This window comes from Protopterus annectens, chromosome 16.part0 (genome assembly GCF_019279795.1).
Source record: "Protopterus annectens isolate FY-2018-M chromosome 16.part0, PAN1.0, whole genome shotgun sequence".
Taxonomy (NCBI): Eukaryota; Metazoa; Chordata; order Ceratodontiformes; family Protopteridae; genus Protopterus; species Protopterus annectens.
The window spans coordinates 176979295-177006367 of NC_056750.1; the positions used below are offsets into that span (position 1 = coordinate 176979295).

The following is a 27073-nucleotide window of genomic DNA, read 5'->3' on the forward strand; positions in this document are numbered from 1 at the left end:
TGCTGCAAGGGGATATGCATTCAAACATATGCAGAGTTTCCAGTTTTGGGATTAGAACTCCTACCTATTTAGTTATGTACACTGTTAAACAAAGTACTTATCTCATTTGCCTTGGTGCAATTGTATTTAGAGAGTGTCTACCTGTGCTTCTAAGGTAGATGACATCAGTAGCCTTCGAATAGGTTGCCAATGGGGAATTAACAGGGTGGAATAGGCTTTAAAATGGTATAACCATTGCACACACACAAACAAGACAGCCATGCTGCTACAGGGGATATGCATACACAGACATACGCTCATAGAGTTGCCAGTTTTGATATTAGAACCCCTACCTATCTAGTTGCATGTACTATAGTGCTACATACTTATCTCATACGCTACAGAGCTTATGACCCTGGGGAGTGTCTAATGGTGTATAAAAGTCACCAAGTTCAAGCGTCAGGAAGAGTCCACCAGTTTATTATCGGAAATAGTTACAAAGAAATCCTCTTGCAATTGTTAAAAGCAAGAGTGGTTAAAATCAAACCACTAAAAATACAGACCACAATGTTCTGTTGAAATTACTAGGCACACACACACACACACACACACATCAGACTAATTTCAATTTAAAAAACTCAATACAAGGCTTAAAATAAACTTTCTTCTTTAAATTGACCTATCAGAAACTTAGTTGCTAATACGTCATTAAAGTCAATGCACAATACAGGTTAAAGTTTAAAGTTATATTACTTTAAATTCTCATCACACTTTTATCTCAGTGGTAGACAGTTAATTCCTTAATACTTGTCACAGTTCTCAAATGTAAAAATATGCTAATTGAATTTTACATGGCGACAAAGTGTTAGTTTTATTGGTAACAGGGAAACTAAACAAAAAGTTTCCCTCAGTTAGATAGTTTCAATGGCAAAAATAAGTGTCTAAGTCACTGGGAAGTGTACTGCCATTAACGTTATCGAGTATCGCTTCTTAAAATAAATATATATAAACACAGAAGTAATCGGCACCTTTTAGAAGGTGAAGAAGGTAAAGAAGAAAGTTTATTTTAAGCCTTGTATTGAGTTTTTTAAATTGAAATTAGTTCGAACACACACACACGTGGTTTGATTTTAACCACTCTTGCTTTTAACAATTGCAAGAGGATTTCTTTGTAACTATTTCCGATAATAAACTGGTGGACTCTTCCTGACGCTTGAACTTGGTGACTTTTATACAGTTTTGGTTTTTGGACAATTTTTCGGTGTCTGTAGAGTGTCTAATGGTGCATCTAAGGTGGATGACATCGAGCCCTGTAAAGTAATACAATGAGCAGGCTAACAGGGTGGAACAGGCCTCAAAATAGTATAACCATCAAACACACACACACACACACACACACACACACACACACACACACACACACACACACACACACACACACACACACTCACTCGGTTGCCAGGTTTGAGATTAGAACCCCTACCTATCTAGCTGTATGTACTATACTGCTATGTACTTATTGCATGCAGCACATAGCGTATGTGTCTGGAGATTGTCTAACTGTGAATCTAGGGTGGATCACATCAGCAGGCCCTGTAATATAGGCCAAGAGGGGGGGTCACAGGTAGGCACAAGCCTTAAAATATGTTGGCACTGCACACACATAGGCAAAATATATACACAGCCACAAGAGGATATGCTTACACACACACACACCGAGTTGCCATTGTTGGGAATAGAACCACTACTTATTTAGTTGTATATACTATAGTGTTACATAGTTATCACATGCACCATGGAGCTTATGCATTTAGAGAGTGTCTGCCACTGCTGTTGGGGTGATGACATCAGTAGCTGCTGACAGAGAGGCCACTGTTGTGGAGAATACTAGTCACAGGGCCATAAAATAAGTGACCATTACACAGACATAGGCCTGTTTGGCATGTGTATTCTGCTGTATGTGAAATAAATACAAAAACACACACAAGGTGGCTGATGTGAGATTAGAACCCCTACCTACCTATTATTACACACTAGAGCTCACCATACTATTTGCATGCACCACTGGTTATAATTGGCATACAAGTGGCTGCAGCACTACATAACTCTATGCCTTTCAGGGTCTCTCTCTCTCTCTCTCTCTCTCTCTCTCTCTCTCTCTCTCTCTCTATATGATATATTTCTATAGTTACCTATATATATATATATATATATATATATATATATATATATATATATATATATATAAAACCCAACAGATCGAGATATATCTTATATGTGCCACATATGGATAGATAAGGGTAATCATGTCTGATGGGGATAGAGAGAGACAGTTAAGGTATACATTGCTGTCTGCATGCACAGGAATATATGGACATCACAGTTCTATAATCAGATGTGAGTTCAGATATGGGCTGAAATTAGCTAAGTGTAGGAGCATATCCAGTATGACCATCAATACTTACAATAGGACTCCAGGCCAGACCTACCTGTACTCCAGTCCAGGATTTTGTGGCATATCGTCTACTCAGAGGCAATCTCTGCTTAACATACAAGGCCATGTCAAACCCTGAACTGTTGGACATGCTCCACTTAAAGAAATCCCAATCCCTCAGAGCCACACGCTCCAGGGATCTAAACCTTGTCATCACAATGAACAGAAAGTGCTGGAGGGATAGGTTCCTGACCCAGAGACTCCCCATACTCTGGAATAGACTGCCCATACATATCAAGCAGAGTGCCTCATTGATCCTCCTCAAAAGGAACCTTGATGATTGGATGGGAGATAGGAAATTCACCCCGGGGATCATGTCAGTCACCCTACTAGACAGGGGCCTGGAGAAGTAAATATTGTGGGAAGAAATATCCAGGGAATTGTTATGGCTAGGCTTGCATAGGCCCTAGGGCCAATAGCCTAGTACCAACCTATGCATCTATGAACAGCCAATTGGCTGCTGAGCCTGATTAACCAGTCCAGCACCTCCCTGATATAATGCCTGAGGGATTTCCTGGCTGTGTGCTAACCTTAATATCTGACTCATATCTAGGGTGTATACAGATTGTATTGGACTGAACAGAGCTTTGCATAATATGTCTGGTACATTTTACATAGCACTGTGATTTCTTGGTACATCAGTAGCAGATCAATTATAGACTGATGTGAGGAACCACTGACAGACATCTGGGTTACTGATTCCATACACTGCATGGAACCCATGCTACTGCACAAACTGTTCTATTCTGCACTTTCTACATTTGCCTTGCCATTAGTTTCTCCTTCCCCTTATATGTGGGCCTTTGTCCTGCTTTACTCCAGTTCCTGGCTTTGTCCGGTGTTGCTGCTCTATGTAGTTGTAGATATGCTGTGACTGGGGTAGAAGATGCAACACCACACACAAGGTTATGGACTTCACACCTCTGACTGTACCTGTTTTGCAGGTTGTTCAGCATTGTGCCCCATACATCTGCTCTGGTTCTCAGACAGTTTGTGTTGCACTTTTATTATAAGGCTACATGTTGCCCATACCTCTCAACCTCTTACAGCCAGAAATCTGGACAGGGCCATATATAACAGTAGGACACAGGCCCAAACATGGGGACAGGATTTTAATATTGCTCTTACAGACTTAGACAGTTGGTGGAATGGTTTTGTATTAGCTTGCATTTACTGATGGGTATAAAGTCTGCATCTCAATTGTCTGTAATTATATTTTCACAGCAACCTTTATTGATTTGCCAATAGTTTGCCAGACAACTGCAATGTTATGACAAACAGAACAGATATATGAGGCATAAATGTGGACATTCTGTGAAAGTCTGTACATTTGTGAGGTATGGTTGGTGCCCACTGACTTGTAAGTACTGACAAAGTTACGTGACAGCCTTTATATCCTGGTGCTACACTGATTTGTTACAACCTGCTGTTCTACTAGCCACCGTCTAGGTTACTCAGAACTGTGTACTGTCCATATCTATGTCCTCCTGTCTCTCCATTGTTTCTGTCTTTGTCCAGCTTTCTCACAGTAACAAGTAAAGACATATGGACAGTTTGTAGAACTCCTACCATAGGTGTAGCTCACATGCAAAAGAGTAGGCGCAGCCAGTCCCAAACTACATACCCCATCAGCCATGGTAATGAACTTAGCCCACTAAGCCATGACAGCCACCAGACAGTGCAGTTTACTTCCTGACACTATGAAACATGAGGTACATAGCACATTGACCCCTGCATATTTGGGAACTGGTACATGTCACCAGACTGATTGGGACAGCCCAGGGATTGTGTGGTCTGCTGGTATTACCTTACAAAGATACTGTTACTGCAACTGTATAGGAACATGGGTGTGTTGGGTATAGGGGACTCTAGCATTGACAGTCAAGCATCAGTCCTGTGACCCCAGTGTTTGTTATTCCCTCACATAGTGCAGTGGGCTTTGCTGCCTTGGGGCCTACTGCATATTATGGGCAGCCAGTATTGGGCAAAAAGTTCCTGTTGTCTCACATAGCTGTCAGTTGTCTGCAGCTATCCTGGTAGCCCACTCCATTCCCTTGCATACAGGCAGCAGGTCCATACATATGCCACTACAGTCTACTACCCCATTCATTTGTTGTAAAGAAGAGTGACTTACCTTGTGCCTGCAACAGTTGAGAGAACAGTGCTTCAGGGCTGACTTTGCCGGATGCATGCAGTACACAGCCTATACACGGTAAGGTACAGGTTGTGTGGCGTGACTGACATCCTTTTTACTATGTATGTGAGATGGAGTGTCAGAGGGAGGTGTCAGTCCCTAGGTCATCAGTTCATGTGCTATGCCAAGGCCAGGGCATACTGGGCATGCCAACATCTGCCTACAGGGACAGTCTCAGGGGGTTCCTCCTCCAAGTCCCCCTGTGGCTGTGGGGACCTAGGCACTGGTGGGGGGCTGTGTGTCCCTTCCTTGTGATGTTCCTGCTGCAGCTGTTCCCAAAGGATCATATTGTGTAGCATGGCATATACTGTGAATATATGTGCACATGTGGCTGGAGAGTACTGCAAAGCTCCACCGGATATGTCAAGGCAGTGGAACCATGACTTGAGCAACCCAAATACATGCTCTGTGATGTTCCTAGTTTGTGGGTGTGCCTCATTATGGCATTCTTTGGCAAGTGTGTGTGCATTTTTTATGGGTGTCATCATCCACGGTTCCTTTGCATAGCCAGCATCTCCCACTAGATGGCCATATGGGATGTCCCTCCTGGCAAATGTCTGGTATAGCTGTGATGTATGCCAGATGTGGGAATCATGATAACGGCCAGGGCTGCCAGCACACACATTCATGATAATGGCCTGGGCATTGTACATGACCTGGCAGTTGATGGAGTGATAGCCTTTGTGGTTGACGTAGACTCTGCCCTCCTCACTGTGTGGTGCTTTCATGTGCACATGAGTGCAGTCTATGGCACCCAGTACCTATGGGTAATGTGCTATATGGTGGAAGAGATGCATATTGCAGACCTTCTCCTCAGGGGTGCGGGGTAAATAAATGTGCTCACTGGCATGTGTTTGAATGACATCCAGGAACTGGTGGAGTACCCTGGATGCAGATGCATGTGAGACCTCCATCATTTTCCCAGTAGGTCTTTGAAAAGTACCTGTAGCTAATATTCTTAAGGCTACACATACCTGCTTCCTCTGGGATGGGTTCCCCTCTGTTGACTGTGGGTCTGAGGTGAGGCCTGCAGAGCTCAGTGAGTTCTTGCAGTATGTCCCTGTCCACCCTGTAGTGCTCTACAGCCTCCAGCTCATGTAGCCGGTGGAAGGTTACCTTGGGCCTGAACACTCTTCTCCTCCTCAGTCTGGGCCTATTGTCAGCATCAGCATCAACACTGACCTCAGCATCTAGCACATACAGATGTAGCAGAACAGCAGTAGTCCCTATCATTTTGTCAGTTAAAATTGGCAAGTGTGTACTCCAATGGTGCAGAGTATGTGATAAAGTCAGATTGAAGGGTGTATGCATACTTTATACTGGTGTGCTGCAGATGCAGCCTCTGTGATTGACTGGCTATGATGCATTCCACCTGCCAGGGTTATCACTGAGGGGTTTGAATGGGCCAGTGTCAGTGGAACAGAGCTTATAAGTCATTTCTACTTGATTGGCTTTCCCAGGCTATTTCCTTTTTGTTTTTAATTTCTTTCACTGCTAAGCACTGCAGTGCACTGCACAAACCAGTGGCACTAGTGTAAACAGTGCCCAGCTGTCAGGACCCTCCCCTATGCATGGGCACACTTAGCTTTTCTTTAACCAGCTAAAACATACACCGCGGGGCTAAGCAGAGCTTAGCAGCATCAGACACCCCCCTTGCTTAGCTGTGCTTAGCTGAGTGCAAACAGGTGCCACTGAGCTCCAATCCACTTAAACCTATAGTGACTCACCCCCTTTTAATGTCAGCTACCTGTTCGGTTACTGTCTACACAGTTCTAGCCCTACCATGGGGTTGTACCTGCGGACATGGTGGGCTGTTTTGCTATTCAATAACCCTAACTCATTTTCACACACCTAACTGTGTATACTCTGAATACTTCACTACTCCAGGGCCTGCCTCCTTAGCAACCACTGAAATCTGCCATTGTATGATTCTGCATGCTGGGCACTATAATGCAATATTTTTGAAAATGTCTAATAATCATTTTTTACACTTTTTATTTATTTTTTTGCATAAAGGCATGTTTGGGTGTTGCTTTGTGCTGCTTAAATCTGATATATGCATTAAAAATAATAATATTTTTTAATGATTTGCATGTTTTTTTGGACTCCCTGGCTAAAGGTTTAGCCATTTATATGCCTACAGTGCCATATCCACTCTTTTTATGGGCTTTTACAACTCGTGTTTAAATTTTATAGTCCGGTACACAGTTTCTATCTGCATACATTTCTTACGCCAACACAGCACCTACACGGGTGCCTTTCTGCTTACTGGATTGCAAATTGCTATCACTTGCATGGATTTCACCAGATTATGAGGTGATTTGATTTCCACTGACACTTCTGCGTCCGCATGCTGGTGCACTCCTCTCCGCCCTGCTTATTGGATCGTTCGGCGGCCATGTTACATGTTGGGGCCATGCCACTATGCCTACACAGAGAATAGCTCTGTGTAGGCTTTACTGAATTACTCCCAAAATCTTACTATAGCATTTCGTACAGTACATAAAAAACTACGTCTCTAGACAGCACTATAGTTGAAAAGACTGTAGTCTTTTCTTTTTAGACAAGCAGGCTTTGATCTATGTGTGATCAAGGGTGTGTATGTGTATCAGCATTAAAGCTATTGACATTTTGGTGGTATCCCTGAAAGATTGTTGCTTACAGTACAGTTGCTTCTTTAGAAGACTTTATGGCAGAAGAAATAATAATCTTCTTTAAAGAGAAAATGAAATGATAGAGCCAATGAAAAAAACAGAGTGAATAAAGAAAAGAAAGAAAGAATGAAAACAAGGAAAAGAAAAGAGGCATATTCCCTTGATGAAATAATGCAAGATAATTCACAAAAAGTTATGCATGTATTTGATCATCAGCAGACAGGAGCCTATAATGAAATAATTCTGTTATGTGGTAATTCATTACATTCTGTACTTCTCTTTTCCTTAGCTGTTGGCATACATGAAAAAAGTACATTTTAGAAATAAAGTCGGTGATGAAATATTCTTTGACATAAATGGGGACCCACCAGCTGTTTATGATATTCTGAACTGGCAAGTTAACCAGAATGAGTTAACAACATATGTTAAGGTTGGACATTACAATAGCAGTGCCAGACCCGACTTGGTCATCAGTGAAAGTCAGATCATGTGGCATGCCGGACATACTGAGGTAATGAACTTTCATTTCTTTAGTAGATGTGAAGCAGACTTGATAAAACATTTGAGTTACTGGCTTCCAGAACCTGCATATACATGTTGCATGACATGGATAAGTCATTTACATAGGCTAACCTTTACCTGAAAAGACATACTTGTGTGTACTGGTTCTTAATGTGTTACAAAAAATTAAACTAGAAAGTAAACCAAAGCAGAAATGTTAGTCTAAAAGGACTGCATGGCTTATATACACACATTTCTGACAAGTATTGAACCCGGTTAATAAATTAATTACTAAGATGTCTAACCTGGTCCTTCTGTGGTCAACATGTTAAGCAATCACTGGTCAATCCTTTATTAAAGCAAGGATAAACATGTTTTGGCCTGTTCCAGACTATTTCATGTTGTTGATTTCATTATATAAATAATATCAATAAATTATACATTTAATGTTAGGTTAAACTTTCCCAAATGTAATCTCTGTGCATGGAAAATTTCAAAATGCAGTTCTTACTGTTTAAGCAGCAAGAAACTTCATATTAAAAATACATATTGAAACATATACATATGTGCTTGTGTGTCTGTCTCTATTCATATTTATATATTTATTTCAGTTTGTTTACCAGGGTGAAACACTAATCAGACAACCATTTACAGGCTCAGCTTGGGTTACATCAAAATACAATAAAACAATATACAGTTTACAAATAGCTATGGTTTACATTTATGAGTCTAAAGTCTTTCGGCTTTTCCCGGTTAGGGGTCGCCACAGCGGAACTCCAATCTGCTAATGATTGGCAATGGATTTTACGGTGCCGAGTTGCCAGCCCGATGCCCAACCTTCAAGGAAGGCACACCCATTCATGCACGTACCTACCTGCATGTATTTAAACATCACTCGACCGTGGGGAGGACATGCAGACTCCACACAGAAGGCACTCCAGCCGAGAATCGAATGGGAGAACCTCTTGCTGTGAGGTGACAACAGAAAATCTTCCAAACTATACATACACAGAAGATCTAACAAATGAAATAGATGTACAGTCACATATGTGGAATAGAAATGGGAGAAGAGTTAAAATAGGAGGAGTAGAAGTGGTGGCGATATAGGTAGAAGTTGCAAGGGATTGTAGTCGCTAGGTTAGGAAAACTAATGGAAACAATAAGACAAAAGACAAGACTAGATTATGCACTGTGGGTTTAGAGCAGTAATGGTGTGGTAAGCTGACACAATTTAGGATGAGTGAGTTTGTCATATTGCTCGTATTTGGGAGGTATAGTTATTGCGTATTTGCAGAAATTGGCTTACATAACATGTTCATTAGATGGACAGGTGCATTCAAACTGTCTCATTATCATTTGAACTATGGCATGAACAGGAAGCACTTTATCTGAGCTATTAAATTAGGAGGAAATGACTGCCATAGTTTCAGGGCCATTACAGAGAAGCAATGGCTAGTAGACTGCAGTCTGAAAGAATGGAGTTTGTAGGGAAGGAATGGATCTGGCTTGGCTTCTTAGGTTAAATGTCTGAGTATCAGTAAAAAGTTCTGAAGAGAGAGAGGTGAAGGGATGTCAAGTTTGAGTATTTTGAAGAGTGTGGAACCAAAAAGAATATCTGGCATGGTCTGTACTGGAAGCCACTAATCTTTTTAAACAGTAAAGAGTAGTGTTCATTCCATGGAGAGTTAGCTAAGAATCAGCATACTTTATTGGAGTGGTTTTGAAGGATGGCAGTGATTTTAACAGAGGCAGATGCAAACAAGGGGAGGCCATACTTGAGATGAGCAAAGAGGATGCTTTTCCCTGTAGTAGCCCTTGGTGGATGTGAGCAGAAATGAGATATTTTGTTGGCCCAGAACAGTAGACTGTTGATATTGTCTCTCAACTTTTCTATGTGCTCATGGAAGTTTAGTGATTGATCCAGCCAGATCCCTAAATATCTAAAATGAAGTACTGGTTTCACTGGGATTGTTATCATGGCCAAGGATATAAAAGGACTGGGAGTTTTCAATAATCGTTTATGGGTATGGAATAACATCGACTTTATTTTTTTGGCACTGAGAAGTAATTTCTTGAAGTTTAGCCATGACTCTTTTAAAGCTGAGTTTCAGTTCTATGATTTGACACCATATGAGGGATAAGACGTATACATGACCATATCATCTGCACAAGGAGTTTGTGATAAATGGGGCAGGTCTAGTAGAAATTTGTTGATGAAGATTGAGAACAGAAGAGGTGCTAGACTGTAGCCCCATGGGATTCCCCAGTGAATGAAGGAAATGTTGGAATGACTAGGTCCTATCTTTACTTGGAATGAACAGTTGGACAGAAATTCTTTGAACCATGCAGTGGCATTAGCGTTGACCCTAATGTCTTGCACCCACAATGAAGGAGAAAAAGGTGCAAGTGCAGCTTAGAAAACAGTTATCCACACCTCAATGGAACTCCAGAAGACAGGAAACAGTTGATGGCCTTAACACACTCCTGGAGTTCCATTGTGGTTTCCTAATGTCTTGCAGTTACAGAACTAGGACTGGATGGCTGACCATATCAAAGGCATGGTCTAAGTTGAGAACAGTGCACCAATAACATTTTCTTTATCCATATTAGTTAAGATGTTATCAGTTAGGGTCCATCAAACAGTCATTGTGATCCTACCAGCCCAGAATGCATGCTATTTTGATGGAGTACACGTGATATTTTTGTAGATAAGTTGGTTATATATGATTTTTTTTCCAGAATTTTACCAAGGGTGGCTAGAGATGGGGTGGAAGTGACTGCAAGAACAGGACTTGGTTTATTTTGAAGTATTGCTCTGACAAAACATGATTTCCAAATATTTAACATAGTATTATTGGTGAAGCAAAGGCTGGAAATGTGCTTAAGAGGGGTGTGATGATGAAATTTCTGCAGTAGTACAGGAACCAAGAGCAGATAGTTAGATCCAGATGGTGAGACCATATGAATCTGTTCAAGTAGGGTTAAAAATTGCTTAGACAGCTTTTGAGAAGTAAAAGGATGGAATGAATTTGGCGGGGGGGGGGTGTCTTTGTTGTGTGACTGCATTGTGGGTAAATGAAGACGTGGGAAGGCTGGAGAATTCTATGAGAAAGTCCAAAGGTTTAAGCTCACCAGTGGGACAGTATATGTACCCAAGACTGATAATTCATTTGGGGACCATCTTCCTGTTAGTTTGTTGACTTCCTGCCATAAATGTTTAGGGGATTAAAAAAAGGAGGTTTGTTTTAGATTTTAGGTGTTTGGTTTTGAGTCACCGAGTGGGCTTTTTGTTCAAGGTTTGTAATATCCAAGGGTGTAGGAAATGGGGTCATGTTTCCACATTTCCCAGGTTTCATCATACAGTTTCATTAGGGATTTAAGCTCTTTGGTGAGACATTCAGTTTTGGGAATTTTCAGTAGCCTTTAGATCATTGGGAAACTGGTGTCCTGATATGATAGTAGTAAGTTAGTTTATTGCCTAAGTACAATGGCAGGTCCTGCAATGCAGCACAGTTTAAACATTGCACTTAAAAGTTAAAGCCAGTAGGAGGAATAATCAAAGATACACTAATTTTGTAGTTAGTATATGTCCCCCACATTCACATATGTAGAATACATGGCCTCCACATTCACACTTGTCATTAGTATATGGCCCCCACATTCATGTGTAGAGTATATGTCCACCACATTCACACTTGTAGTTAGTATATGTTCCCAACATTCATACGTGCAGCATATATGTCCCCCACATTCACACATGTAGAGTATATGTCCGCCACATTCACACTTGTAGTTAGTATATGTCCCCACTTTCATACATGTAGCATATACGTCCTCCACATTCACACATGTAGAGTATATGTCCCCCACATTCAGACTTGTAGATCACAATTACAGTCTTCAGAATTTAAATAGGTATATGCTAATCTGATCTACTGACTCCAAATCCCTTACAAGAAAATAGCTATCCATTCACATCTTGAAGCACAATCCTCCATTTCTAACTGCATTATCCACTATTAATTGTAACAAAATATAGATTTTTTTAAAGTTCTGCAGAATTATGGTCAAATCACGCTACCTAGAACACCTGTGGGGCAGTCTTGTGACAGTTAACATGACTCATCCAGTACTCAAATGTATAACACACACACACACACACACACACACACACACACACACACACACACACACACACACACACACAAAGCATAAATAAAACCAGACAACCAAACTGGCATTGATCAATGTAAAAATGCAAATAGTCTAAAACAACATTTCTTTTTCTATTAGGAAAGTCTCCCTTCATATTAAATATGCAACTCCATGGTTACATAATAGGGAAGTAAGGGCAAACGTCATCTGCACTGAAAAGTCTGTCCTGCACTATTTCCTTAATTAAGCAACTGCAAATTTCATGGTAGATTGTAGAGGCAACATAATCATAATGCAAAGAAAGCATGACATAAAACAATAAAATACAGCTATCACTTGAAATGCAATTTAATTAAAAAACACAGCTTTTAAAGAATCTGTCATTTGGTGTCAACAATATAGAAATACCATATGTGTAAAGCTGTATTCTCTTCCCTATACAGCTGCCCCATATTTTTATAATACTGCACACTCTCCTTATAAAGCTATACTGTTTATTTATACAGCTGTACCTTATCCTTACTCAGACATACTGTAACTTTGTTCAGATGTACCTTCTGCTGCGTGAAACAGCTATGCTGTATTCATATAGCTGTATCCTCTCATTCTACAGCTGTATTGTACACTGATACGCCACCATCCAGTTGCATAAGGAGAGGATTCATCTGTACCATCTCCTTATACAGCTGTATTGTACAACGATACACTACTGTACAGCTGTATAAGAAGAGGATACAACTGTACCATCTCCTTAGACAGCTGTATTGTACTATGAGACACTACCGTACAGGTGTATAAGGAGGATACAGCTGTACCATCTCCTTCTACAGCTGTATTATACAATGATACATTACCATACAGCTGTATAAGGAGAGGATACATCTGTATTGTACAATTGTACAGCTGTATTGTACAATTATGCACTACCGTACACCTGTATAAGGAGAGGATACAGCTGTACCATCTCCTTAGACAGCTATATTGTAAAATAATACACTACCGTACAGCTATATAAGGACAGGATACAGCTGTATCCTGTCCTTATATAGCTGTATTGTACAATGATACACTACCATACAGCTGTATAAGGAGAGAATACAGCTGTATCCTCTCCTTATACAGCTGTATTGTACACTGATACACTACCATACAGCTGTATAAAGAGAGGATACAGCTGTACCATCTCCTTAGACAGCTGTATTGTACAGGGAGATACTACTGTACAGCTGTATAAGGAGAGGATACAGCTGTACCATCTCCTTATACAGCTGTATTGTGCAATGTTACACTACCGTACAGCTGTATAAGGAAGGGATACAGCTGTAACATCTCCTTCTACAGCTGTATTGTACAATGATACATTACCATACAGCTTTATAAGACGAGGATACAGCTGTACCATCTCCTTAGACAGCTGTATGATACACTATCGTACAGCTGTATAAGGAGAGGATACAGCTGTATCCTGTCCTTATACAGATGTATTGTACAATGATACACTATCATACAACTGTATAAATAGAGGATACAGCTGTACCATCTCCTTATACAGCTGTATTGTACAATGATACACTACCGTATAGCTGTATAAGGAGAGGATACAGCTGTACCATCTCCTTATACAGCTGTTTTGTACAATGATACGCTACCGTACAACTGTATAAATAGACGATACAGCTGTACCATCACCTTATACAGCTGTCTTGTACAATAATACACTACCATAAAGTTGCATAAGGAGAGGATTCAGCCATACCATCTCCTTATAAAACTGCACTATATATATAGATAGTTGTATCCTGTCCTTAAGCAGCTGCATTATATTTATACAGCTATACTCTCCCTTTATGTGCCTCCACTGTGTTCTGTACATACCTATCTGTCCTTATACAGTTGTACTGTATAACAGCAACTACCACATAGTTATATAACTGTACCCTCTCCTTACATAGCTGTACTATATATTTGAACAGTCATACCCTTCCATCATACAGATGTGCTGTGCATTTTACACGCAGTTGCATTTATACAGCTGTAGCTTCTCCTTATACTGTTGCATTATATATTTTTACAGTTGTATCCTCCTCTTTTCCAGCTGTTCTGTACATTTACAAGACTGTAGTCTCCCCTTATACAACCAGACTGTATGTTTTACAGTTTCACCTTCACCCCTTCTCTCCATATTACTCACATGTACTAGCTTTAACCCTAAACCCACTCCTGCCCCTAATCACAACCCTACTCATTAGCACCCTTTCCCTAACAGTGCCACTAAACAAGGCATACACACACTCACACACACACACACACACACACACACACACACACACACACACACACACACACACACACACACACACACACACACACACACCAGTACCCAGTTGTGCCAAGCCATGTAACCTTTCCTAAGAACTTAGTTTAATTCTCATAACTTTATTACCTTAATTCTCATAGACTTGCACTCAGCCAAGGTGGCAATTGTTTCAGCTTTACTGCCAACTGCCACTTATATAACATTCTATATTGCATGATTAGAGTCTTCCTGCATTTGATGGATCATACATTCAATCACATGTACTATCAAGAATAATATAAAACAAACTGAATACTCACTAAATACAAAAGTATATATAAGGATGTAGCTTCTGTTTACTGTCGTGCTGTATATTTATATATTATTGTCTCTCTTCACTCCGCTTATATTACTTTACTGTATATTTATAGGCTTGTACCCTGTCTGTATACAGCTGAGTTTATATTCATGCAAAGGTATCTCATTATATAGCTGTACAGTATATTACACTGTACATTTTTAAAGCTGTACTGTATATTTATACAGCTTTACAATTCCCTGATATTGTTCTATTAATTTATATATTTGTGCTTCATTATATAATTAAACAGCTTTACTGTAGATTTATAATGCTGTACACTCTCCATATAAAACTCTACTCTGTATTTATATAACTAAATCCTTTCCATATTCATATGTAGCATATATTTAAATGTCTGTCCTCTAATTTTTAGCAACTGTACCGTATTGTAGCTTTATGCATCTATCCAATGTCTTTGGATACATGGGCTTGCTTTTTATTAATTTTATTACCTTCTAGGTCCCACAGTCTGTTTGCAGTGACAGCTGCCGTCCAGGATACAGACGTTCTAACCTTCAGGGTCAGCCCAAGTGTTGCTACACCTGCATCTTATGTCCAGAAGGAGAAATTACCAACCAGAGTGGTAAGCTGATGCTTTGTATGAATTCACATTAATAATGTGTTCATAATTATGGTCAATTGCCATTTCACCTATTGATTGTATTTGAAATGCATTAATTTAGTCTGTGCTGACTGGATTAGACTTATGGCATAACAATGTATTTTAGAGGTGACCTTGAAACTCTTTTGTGACTCTGTGACTTATTACCAATCCTACAGTTATAAACTTTGGGGTATAAGAATTGCACCAAAGTCAGCATAATGTAGATTCTTCGTGGCCCATTAGTTTCCTCAGTGAGCAGTAATATAGTCTAATAAATCTGAATACCAGTGGCAAAGTATGCAGCTCTGGATCTCATTACTTTAGGCTCATCTTTTCCACCTTCTGTCTCTCCCACCAGGATAAACGTAGTGTGGAGCATGTGGCAAAATCTAAATGAAGGCCTAGGTCACATGGGCGGCTAAACTGCTACCTACTGTTATGTGTGATTTACCAAAATGACATTCAAAAAGGTTATGGGGAAGGGTAATACATATAAAGTACATCTAGATGACAAACTAAAGGAAATTTTATTTTTTTTTATTTGTTAAATGGGTGTGCTTCCCCTTGACATGAGTATCCATTTTCAGGGGTGATGTGGATGCACTGACTGATTAAGTGACTTGCTCACTGTCACTCAATTTAAAGTCAAAACTGAAGAAATCAACAGCCAACTGACAGGATGAACCTTGTCAGCAGCTCATAGCATGAACTCTCTCAGCTAAAGTGGCAAATCATCATGCCACAAGAGCATGCTATCTACAAAATTAGGCACAAAATGCAAGGTCTGACTGAGGAAAGGTCAGTGATGCATAAAATAGTAGTCTAATGGGCTTACATCCTGGCAGACATCAGTCCTTTAGACAGATGTTTGCTGGTGAGGGGGGTTAGGTAATAGGGGTCATGTCAATGCAATGAAGAGTTTAATAGTTATGTACCGATTCCACGAAAAGGGGAGAAAAAAATTGGTGGAAATGCTCCAGCAAAAGTCCCTGGACTCTAGAGGTTTAAGGGTTGGTATCAGTAGTTTTGATGTTATCAACAATTATGGTAACGATTTTTCAGAAATTATCTGGTTAGCATTATTTAGGATGAGGCAGAAATGTTGTTTGGCTTCTCCAAGTTGTTTATGACAAATATTTCTTAGTTGGTTGTCTATTTCAGACTAGTCATCAGCTTGGGATTTGTAGGATTTCCAGGCTTTTCCCTGAACCTTTATTAGGTACCATTTAGTTTTGTCTACCTGGGGCAGCGATGAGGTTTTTATTTTGATTACTCTTTCATGAGCACATCTATCTAATGGAGAAAAATTATTTTATTAAGTTGAAAGACTTTGTCAATTGAGTGGGTTAAACCAAGAGTGTCTATTTAATAAAAGACAGATCTAGAGTGATTTTATCTACTGGTAGATTGTTACAGTATGCATGGCTGATAATTTTTGATGATGCAGTCAGTGGTGATCTATTTCTTCACATGAAATAGAATTGTGATCACTTAGGTCATTAGTGAGTATAGTACTAGGAGGGACGCTCTTTCAGGTGCATTACTAGGATTTAGTTGATAATATTGCTTCACTGATTGTCTTCCACAACACTTCTGCTCTCTTGGCTCTGTTGCTCTCCTGGCTAACCCCTCAGTTATCTCTTTCTCATTAGCTTTACGCAGTAATTACTCCCTATAACTCTCCTACCTTGCCTACACATTATTGATATCTCCCCTGCTTCCTCACATTTTAATTTTCTTTCCTATCTTCATTCTATTTTCACTACTTCCCCTCTTATTCCACTACCTCCAACCACTGAACTCCTCCCCCTATCATATCTCTTCCTATGTACTACCTCTCCTTCTTCTTATAACCTCGCAGTGTTTTTTTACCCTATAGTTGCACTTTACCTATGTACCACTCCCCTCCCCCTCTGCCCCCACGTACTATCCTACCTTATAAGTGTACCCCTAACCTGTGGACGCCATCTTTCTTCTCTTTTACCTCCACCTGCCTGCTGTGCACCCTGCTCCGGAGCTTGTCTCACAGCAAGAGAGTTAATTCTGTGTGTTTTTATTTGACTGTTCTTTGCTGTATATTACTTTTTAATGTTTTCACTGACATATACTTGCTCGTTACTATAGTTGTTTTCTTTAGACATTGGCATTATCAGAGCGTAGTACTTGCTAATTGTTAAGCATATTTTTGGTACAAACGCTTGTTTTCAAACTTTTTTATTTTTTTCATTGCTGCCTCACACAACCTCGTGGCAACTGCTGAAGCGGCAAACACTGTTACTTTTTGGGCATTGAGCCTGTGAAGACAAAATATCCTAGGTTTGTTTACTCGTACTAATGAATTATTGATGCAGTGCTCAACATTCCCTGATAATATACTTTATTATATCCTGCATATAGTCGCTTAGACTATATTTGCACCCTCAACCTACGCAGAGCGGGAATCACGGCTTAATCATCAAAATAACCTATATCTTGGATCTTACACTCCCACCGTATTTACCTGAGATAGGGTGCAACTATCCTTATTAGTACGACATTGAGCCCCTACATCTAATTGTTTACTGGCATATGGTGCTCGCGTAGGTGTTTTCACTTGAATGGGTCTTATACTTGTAGCGTATTCTGTGTAAGAGTGCTACTTTCTACATCATACACCGCTGAGTCCCTATGTGTAAGCATTTTATAGCTTTCTAGAGCTTGCCTAGCTGCCACAAACAGTCCCTGAAACTGGGTTGTGTAACGCTCCGCTTTTCTAACGGAGCCGTCATAATTTTTTACCTCCTTTTAAGCAGTTACAGCCATCCCAAGCTGAATTTCAACACACCTCCTTACTTTACTTAACTTTGTCCAGCAGTACAATGCCTCTTCCTGTGAGTGATTGATACGTGGTGGATGCCTAGCCGCTTTAATCGGCCCCTATATCTAGGGGTGTAACACTCTGTTGTCACTTGCAGAGCCACTACATTCAACTGCCTAGCAATTTATTATAATAAAATTTAGCTGATACAATGAACTTTGCAGGCATTGTCCAGTAGGATATAGCCTCTTTCCTGAATATAGTAAATTATTTAGTATAGGATCCCCATTACATAGTTTAGTTCTAACACCCTCAGCATTCCCCCTTCTACTCTCCCAGCCGCATCAACATTGGCATTGAAATATGCAATTGCGCCATATAACTGGCATGTATAGTAGCCTGCATCTAGCGACTCTCTTACAGTAGACCTCTGTCAACTGACTTTCATCCCCTCTACTTAACCCCTTCACATTACGTATTGCAAAGTGTCTCTAAAATTAACTACTAATTTTCTTTTTAGTATTATAAGAATACTTAGTAAGTGATGTCACTGTGAACTACTCATGTCTAACTGTGTATTCAAGAAGGATTTGGAACTAATCATATTTGCTGATATTGTTAAGTATTTTTGCTGGTTCACAAAGGGATTATCTTCTCCCAATGTTATTACAGCTCCTTGCCTAACTGGGTTTACTGCTTATGCCTAGCATTGACCTGAATTTATGGTTATAACTAGCTCTATTTGCAGTTATGGAAGTGTGATGAAGTTACAATGTGTTGTAATAACTGTGGTTACATTTGTATCTGTGCTTGTGCTACATTTTTATCTGCTCTTTAATTTTGTACTGTCTGCCTTACCACCTTTTCTCTCTTTATATATATTACCAGCTCTGTGTTCCAGTCTATCCCTGCGCCAAACACCTGTACCTACCCAGTTGGATGCCTCTGAACACCTGTGCTATCTAAGGGAATAACTAACAGCTCCCTGACAGGCTTTTTTCCTTTGCAAAAGTGAAAGTATGTATTGATTCAGATAGATATAAATTCCATCCATTTGGTTGTTTAGACTCTCCAAACATAGTCAAGTCTCACAGGCAGGACAGCCAGCAGCCAACCCCCCCCTCCCCTTAGCCATATACTTCTGTTCTTTTATATAATTCTTACCTCTCCTTATCCTTCTTCCTATATACTCCTGTTCTTCCTCACGACCCCATAACGCGACTAAACTAGGAAGGGAGCTCTCTTTGCTATTACCCGACAGCCCACTAAATAGTGTCTCTAACATAGCTTACTGTATTACTTTGCCTACCCCATTTCTGTATCCTTTCCTCTTCACTAGCTCTCAGTTCTTCTTGGACTCACTCACTTATCAACTCTCCTTAGTCATATAGTACCCTTGCTCAGTTTCTTCTCCTCTAATCATCCTGCCTTCCTTCCCACTAGACTGTGAGCTTTCTTCTACATTCCTCCATGTTCAGACTTACCTCTGGTTCTTTCTCTCTTCACTGATTGTCTTCCACAACACTCCTGCTCTCTTGGCTCTTCCCACTCCGTTTGCCCTCCGGGCTCACTCCGCTACCCTACCCTGCCCCCAATTCCCACCCACCCCCACTACTCCTACATTTATCCCTCTACTAGACCCACTCCCACTTCACAGACTCCAATCAAACACACCTCATCATTAACACCCTCAACCCCTTTGTTATCACTTCACACGCACTCATTACCTAACTTTACTTCTCCTCTACCTCTGACAGTCATTCTTCTTCTTCTCATTTGTGTCAATAATTTAAACCTTATTACCTCTTTCATCACCCGTACCTTAAAAATGTACACATTACTAATTCCTCCACAACTCCAATTACTGATCTGGATCTCTCTCATACCTCCTCTAGCTACAACCTATCTCCTAACTTCATATGAACATCCAATCCACTACTCCATGACCTTTCCCTCCTTACACACCTCTACACCTATATTCCCTTTATACTCAACCACCATAAACCTAACTTATAAAGCCAGCTACCAACTAGCCAAATATCACAGACTTGTACATATCAAGTTTAACAACCTCAAAACCAAAAAATCACTAGTTTGCTTCTGGAAGCCTCTCCAGCCCAAACACTTTATACTTATCCATGCCCTATTGGATGGAGACATTCATCCCAACCCCGGCCCTCAACATACCTATTCTCTAGGATACACTAATCAGTCCATGACTAGTACCCTCTTACCTACCAAACCAGGCAACTCACTCACTGTAGCTCATGTCAATATACGTAGTATTTGCAACAAAATTCATCAAATCCACGCCCTCTTAGATATCCACCAATTTGACTTACTTTGCCTATCTGAAACATGGCTTAAACCTAACATTAAAGAAAATGAAATTACCCCACCTGGGTACAATATTACAAGACATGACCGCCTAGCCAAAAAGGGAGGAGGAGTGGCTATCCTATATAAAGCTAACCTTCAAATCAGTAATATAAATCTCAACCCACCCCCAGACATCAGTTCTGAAATTATTAGCTTAAAGCTCCTACTCAACCAAAGCAAAGCCATAAATATTATTTGTACATATCTCCCCCAAGAAAATCACATTAACATTCTAGAAAATACCCTTAACTGGCTCTCCTCTAACCTCCCACAAGAGACAATTATCCTAGGTGACGTAAATATTGATTGGAATACCTGTAAAAGCACAAACCCCACCTCCCATATAAACCTATATGGCTTCTCACAACTCATTAACAGCCCTACCAGAACTAATAAAATCAATAATCACAAAACTACCTTAGACTGGATATTTACTAATAGCCCACAACATACCTATAAATCTGGTACCCTTCCAGATGATCTAAGTGACCATTCACTAACTTACGTAATTAGACATAGAACAAACCTAAATCTTCCTAATACTTTCCTAACATTACGTTCAAAAAAGCAATTTAACTCAGAACTCTTTCTAGCTGAACTTAAACAATGTAATTGGTCTCCACTAAAACTTCTTCCCCTTAATGAAGCTGTAGAATTCTTCAGTTCCACATTCCTATCCATCCTAGACCATCATGCACCTCTACGTACTATTAGAACCAAAGCTAAACCAGCCCCCTGGCTCACCAATGACACTAGGCAAAAAATCATTCTTAGAAATAAATCCTGGGCAAAATGGCATGCTACTAGGAATCTGACTGACCGCCAAACCTTCAGAGAACTTAGAAACAGTACAAAAAACAGACAAAAAGAACTATTTTCTCCTATTTCAGCAAACCTCAAATAAGCAACCTAAACAATTCTGGACTAGTATTAACAATCTTCTTTCCCCAGGCCAATCTATTACCCCCAACCCACTAGGCTCCAATCCTGAACATCCCTCACAAACAGCTAATGCCTTTAACTCATTCTTTACAAGTGCTATCCAACTCTAGCTAGTCACCTATCCCTCAACACTTCTAACCTGCTTACATCTTCTACTACTCCACCTCCTTCTTTTCATTTTGAACCAATTCCTACCTCCTTCATCTTCTCACTTCTTCATAAACTAAAACCTACCACCCCTTCGGCTGACAGACTCCCTGCTGAGTTCCTTCAAATAGGCGCCAAAGCTATCACCTATCCTATCTCTATACTTTTAAATAGATCTATAATTGAAGGAACTGTTCCTTCTATCTGGAAAATATCTCATATTATTCCACTCCACAAAGGTGGGAACTCCAATGACTTCTCTAACTACTGTCCGATAGCACTCCTATCCCCTCTCGCAAAAATATTGGAAAAATGCATACATAAACAACTACTAAACCACCTTCTCCAAAACAACCTACTTGCCTCCTGTCAGCATGGATTCAGACCTTCCCACAGCACCACCACTGCATTGCTCTCCTTCACTAACTCCATTAACTATAACCGCAATAACAATAAACTATCATCTGCACTCTTCATTGACTTATCTAAAGCTTTCGATATGGTCAATCACCAACTTCTTCTGCACAATCTTACTTCTCTGTCACTCGATCCTCCTTCCATAACCTGGTTCACATCTTACTTAGATAACCGACAACAAGCAGTTCTCTGGAAAAACTCTCTATCTGATCACCTTCCTATCTCTGTAGGGGTTCCTCAAGGCTCTATCCTAGGCCCCCTACTATTTTCCATTTTTATTAATGACCTTCAAACAGCTATCCCAAACACTACCTGCATTCAATATGCTGATGACTCTACAATAATCTGTACAGCCACCTCTCAAACTGAACTCCAGTCTGTTACCCAAAAAGCTTTTAACACCATTGAACAATGGTTCTCTCAACGCTGCCTGCTCCTTAACCCTTAGAAAACTAAACTGCTACTCTTCTCAGCAAGCCGAAAGTCTACCCCTATTCATTTCACTCTCACTTCCAACAATGGTACTCTTATCTCTCCGGATCTAACCACTAAGCTATTAGGAATAACCAAAATGTATGTAGAACACAACTCAATACTAAAGACGTTCTCACCAAACAAAGCCAGTAATGACGTCCAAAAAATGAGAACAGTCACCACGAACAAATACCTTCTGTAGACAAGTTCCAAGTCAAACACAATTCAAACTGAAGATATCCACGATAAAAGTGTAAAAAATCATTTATTGGAAACACAGGATGAGCGCTTTCGCATAGTTAAACTATGCTTCATCAGATACAAAACACAAAGTAATTTCAAAGTACTTAAATAACACAACTTTTGGCGGGCTCATTGAATTAAATTAAATTAAATTAAGCCTTAATTGCCTCTTAGCAGATTAAGCACATTACGACATTCAGATGCAATTTAAAACCAGTAATGCATTCTTATTTCAGCATTCACTGTAAACAGACATCATATCACCTTTCAAAACATCGTGAGGACCCTCAGAAAACAAAAAACCTTGTGAATTTCAAACCAAAGAGCACATATATACGATCACACTGCAGCGATGCACAATCAGTAAAACTACCATAAAACGCCAACTCAAAGCGTATAGCGTTTACAATGTGTACATCACTTACTTGCCCAAGATTCCTCCATAAAGTATTGTTGCAGTGTTCCTGATCTCATAAACCTTGCATATATTTAGATCCCATCCCTTTATTGTCAGGAGTCCCATAAAAAACAAATGTTTAGACACCATTCATCAGCGGAATAAAACTCCACGAAAAAACGTCAATAACCTGTCTACTGCTGCGAGTTAAACCTCACGCCATTTGCTATTGGCATCACATGTCTAGGTGCTCAGTAAGGAATACCTCCTATTCTAAGAAGTTGTCCCCCCGGTCCTACTGCAAGACACTTCAATCCATCGGTTAAAGAAATTCAATATAGGTCAGCGTTAATACAAATTTGCACTTCATAAGGATCCTAATTCCTATAATTTAAAGCATACATAAAAGCATCTTTCATATTCCTATATTTTAGAACATGCATAAGTGTATCACTAAATAGATGTGAAGAAATATAAAGGAGTGAAGCTGAAGTCACTGCGGGCACATACAATGGTACTCGAGTGGAATACTAGAGAGCACACCTAATAGTTCCAAATATCCCAATCAATCTCATGCACAATAGAGTAAATCATATTACAAAATGCTTATTAAATCAATATTTAACCATAAAGCCCTTACCTTTGACTATTAAGTCATAAATTGCAAGATATGTTATATATCTAAGAAATTACCAGAAATTCCATAAAATCACCATAATTTTCATAGCAATGATTGCTACAAAATATATATGGAAATATATGTGGATATAGATATAAACATATACCAAAATATGCAATAAAAGCATATCTATGCAAAAAACATGTATAAGATAACTATATCCTTAATAAAAAAGAATGTATATATGTACATACACATCTGAATAACAATGTTTAAAGTGTTTATTCAAAAACTTCACACAAAAATCATGCTATAAAAAACACAAATAATGATGTGCGACAATATTACAACACTCAAGGCGACTGCTGTTTAGCATACATCTTATGTTGAAGATGTGCCACCTCAATATGTATGTACATAATATATACCAAATAAAACTATACTAGTTCAAAAACCAGATCTCAAAAATCATTATATCAAACTAAATATACATTTGTTATAAAACATATTTACAATATAAAATATATAATAAAAAATCTATATCATGGATACCAAAAGAAGTGTATTTATCTAGTTTACATCCATAAACATATATAATGTTATGAAATACAGATCATAGTATTAAATTTAATGAATTGTAAAGTAATCCAACCTATAATAGTCCACTGCAAATTTCCAAGGTGGTAGTATGTCCCTACCATTGAATACTTATACCTCAGCTCATAAAGGGCTATGAATGATTAAAGGCCTACATATGCATACCACAATTCAGAAGAAAGTCTAGTGCTCACTAATACTATCATGACATTATTAAATAGTATAAGAGTATATAATTCTAGGGCACAGTCACAAGCTTCATCTACGTTCAGTTAGCACAGGTTTTAAAGAAATGGAGCCATTCAGCCCTGGTGGAATATGTGCCGCTAATTTCAGTATCCAATGTAGCTCGGTTCTAGCCAATCTTTGTTCAATACTGCCTCCTCTTAAGGTTGGAGTGATTATATCCAATGCCCTGAATGTAAAAGAATGAGAGGGACACTCTTTAATATGCCTGGCCAAAGCATTTGTGTCCTCCTGTTTACGGATCTCATAGAGATGGTCGTAGATGCGGTCCCTTAACCTTCTCTTTGTGAGACCCACATAAAATACAGTACAAACAGAACAGGTGGCCAGATAAATCACATTTTTGGTGTTGCAATCAGCATAATATCTAGGTTTGAAGACAAAATTCATGCTGGGGTGTTGGTAAAGCTGTACACTGCTTATACTATTACGCCTAGGGCAGTGTAAACAGGGATATGTTCCTTTTCTCACCAAATCTCCTAGTGTTAAACTGGTGGACTTTCCTATATTCGTAACCTGCCGGTCATTGCACAGTTGCCTCTTAAGATTGTTGCTATTGCTATAGCAAAATGTTGGTGTAGAACCTACAATATTACTGATCTCTTTATTTACTGTAAGAACATTCCAATGCTTCCTTATCACACTTCTAACACTCTCCACCTCATTGGTAAATTTGATTACATAACTAAGCCTTTTTCCATAAGTATTGGAGCCAGTAGTGGCTTCCATCCTGTATCCTCTTTTAGTGGAGAATTCCATGCTAGCATCATGCTCTAAGTCTCCAATGATTTCATTCCTCACCCTTCTAACCATATTCATGTCATACCCCCTGTCTCTAAACAGAGATTCCATGTTGTTAACTTCTTTCAAAAGATCATCTCTATTTTGACAGAGTCTGGATACTCTGATGAATTGACTGGTGACTATACCACGAAAGGTGTAAGCTGGATGCATGCTATCGGGTGCTAATAGTGCATTTTTCCATACCATTTTTCTATAGATCCTAGTGACAACCTCACCTTCTTTAGTCAATCTAAGTGTGACATCAAGGAAATTAACCTCATAACCTGAAATCTCTACTGTAAACCTTAAGAAATCAGTTGTGGTTTGTAGATAACCAAGGAAGTGTTGGAAACTGTCAACCGTACCTTCCCAAAATATAAGTATGTCATCTACAAACCTTCTGTAAAATCTTATACATCTAGAGAATTCGTGGGTAAACAGAAACAACTTTTCCCACCAGTAAACCACCAAGTTAGCATAGGTATTGGCACAGGGGGTGCCCATGGCAACCCCCCATGCCTGTAGGAAATAATCATTCTCAAAAATGAATACATTGTTGTTAAGCACTATATCGAGAAGCTGAGTTATCAATATTATTCTATCATTTGAGAATTGAGTTTCTTTGTGCAGAAGCTCTCTGATGTACTGTATCCCTATATCATTGGGGATTGAGGTAAAAAGTTTCTCCACGTCCATGGTTATGAGGAGGTACTCTGTGTCTCTCATTTCTAAATGTAGGCCCTTAAGGCTATCTATAAGTTGGTAAGTGTCACTAAGGATAGTATGGCAATTATTCACTACTGGATGTAGGAGGCTTTCCAGAAAGATCGATATATGGGCGGTAACCCACCCTTCACCCGCTACAATAGGCCTCATCGGTACAGGCCAGATCTCTTTATGGATCTTAGGGAGACCCTTGACGATGGGAATGACAGGATCAGATACTAACAGATATTCATACATTTCTACACTAATTTGTCTGCATAGTAATAGGTCATATACATTATCTTGAACTGTTAATATAATAGAGGAGGCCTGCTGTGCAGTAATGCGTTTATAGGTGTTTTGATCAGACAATAACAGCCTCATACTATTCACATAATCATCCACATCCATCAACACTACACCCCCCCCTTTATCAGCAGGTTTCACAATCAAATTATCATCACTTCTCAATTTAGCCAGAGCTTGAAATTCTTCCCTGTTGAGATTACAAAACCTTCCTTTTATGTTTTTATATGCCATAGAAAACAGTGCATAAAAATCTCTCTCACATAGATCCAAAAAGCATTGCACTATTGGATGTATTGGAGGTGTAAAAGTACTTTTGTTTTTAAATATAACACCGGATTTCATTCCCTCAGTCATCCCAGTCTCAACAGTAGAGAAAAGCAACTTAAGGCAAACCCGTCTACAAAATAGTCTTAAATCCAATAAAGTGTCCTCTAGTGATGATCTAGTTGACGGAATAAATGTAAGCCCTCTATTGAGAAGGCTATGTATAGCTGTGTCCATATTATAGCTAGAAAAATTAAACACAAGAGTCAATTTCTGGTTCTTCTGTTGACCATGTTGCCTTCTTCTGAAAACTTCCGTTTTCTTGGTCCCCTGCTGCTGGATCTCCCCCTGGAATTGGGGGCAAACTTCCTTTGATAGGGTAAAAAAGGTGGATTTGAGGTGCCTGATACATAGTTGCTTTTGGGTATTGCTCCTGGATTCTTATGTCCTTGTAGGGCCTCTTGATTAGGTGGAGGTGTATCTGTGGTTGGAAAATCTATAGGGTCCAGAGCACTG

At 39.5% G+C, this 27073-nt stretch overlaps 1 protein-coding gene across 1 annotated transcript in view; it reads left to right on the forward strand.

Moving 5' to 3' along the window:
• The window catches only part of LOC122790948 (extracellular calcium-sensing receptor-like), a 190554-nt gene that overhangs the window by 157675 nt on the left and 5806 nt on the right, over window positions 1-27073 (forward strand). The window contains exons 3-4 of the mRNA XM_044058653.1: window positions 7611-7832; window positions 15094-15217. Coding sequence (XP_043914588.1) covers window positions 7611-7832; window positions 15094-15217 — 346 coding nt within the window. The remainder of the gene's footprint in view (window positions 1-7610; window positions 7833-15093; window positions 15218-27073) is intronic.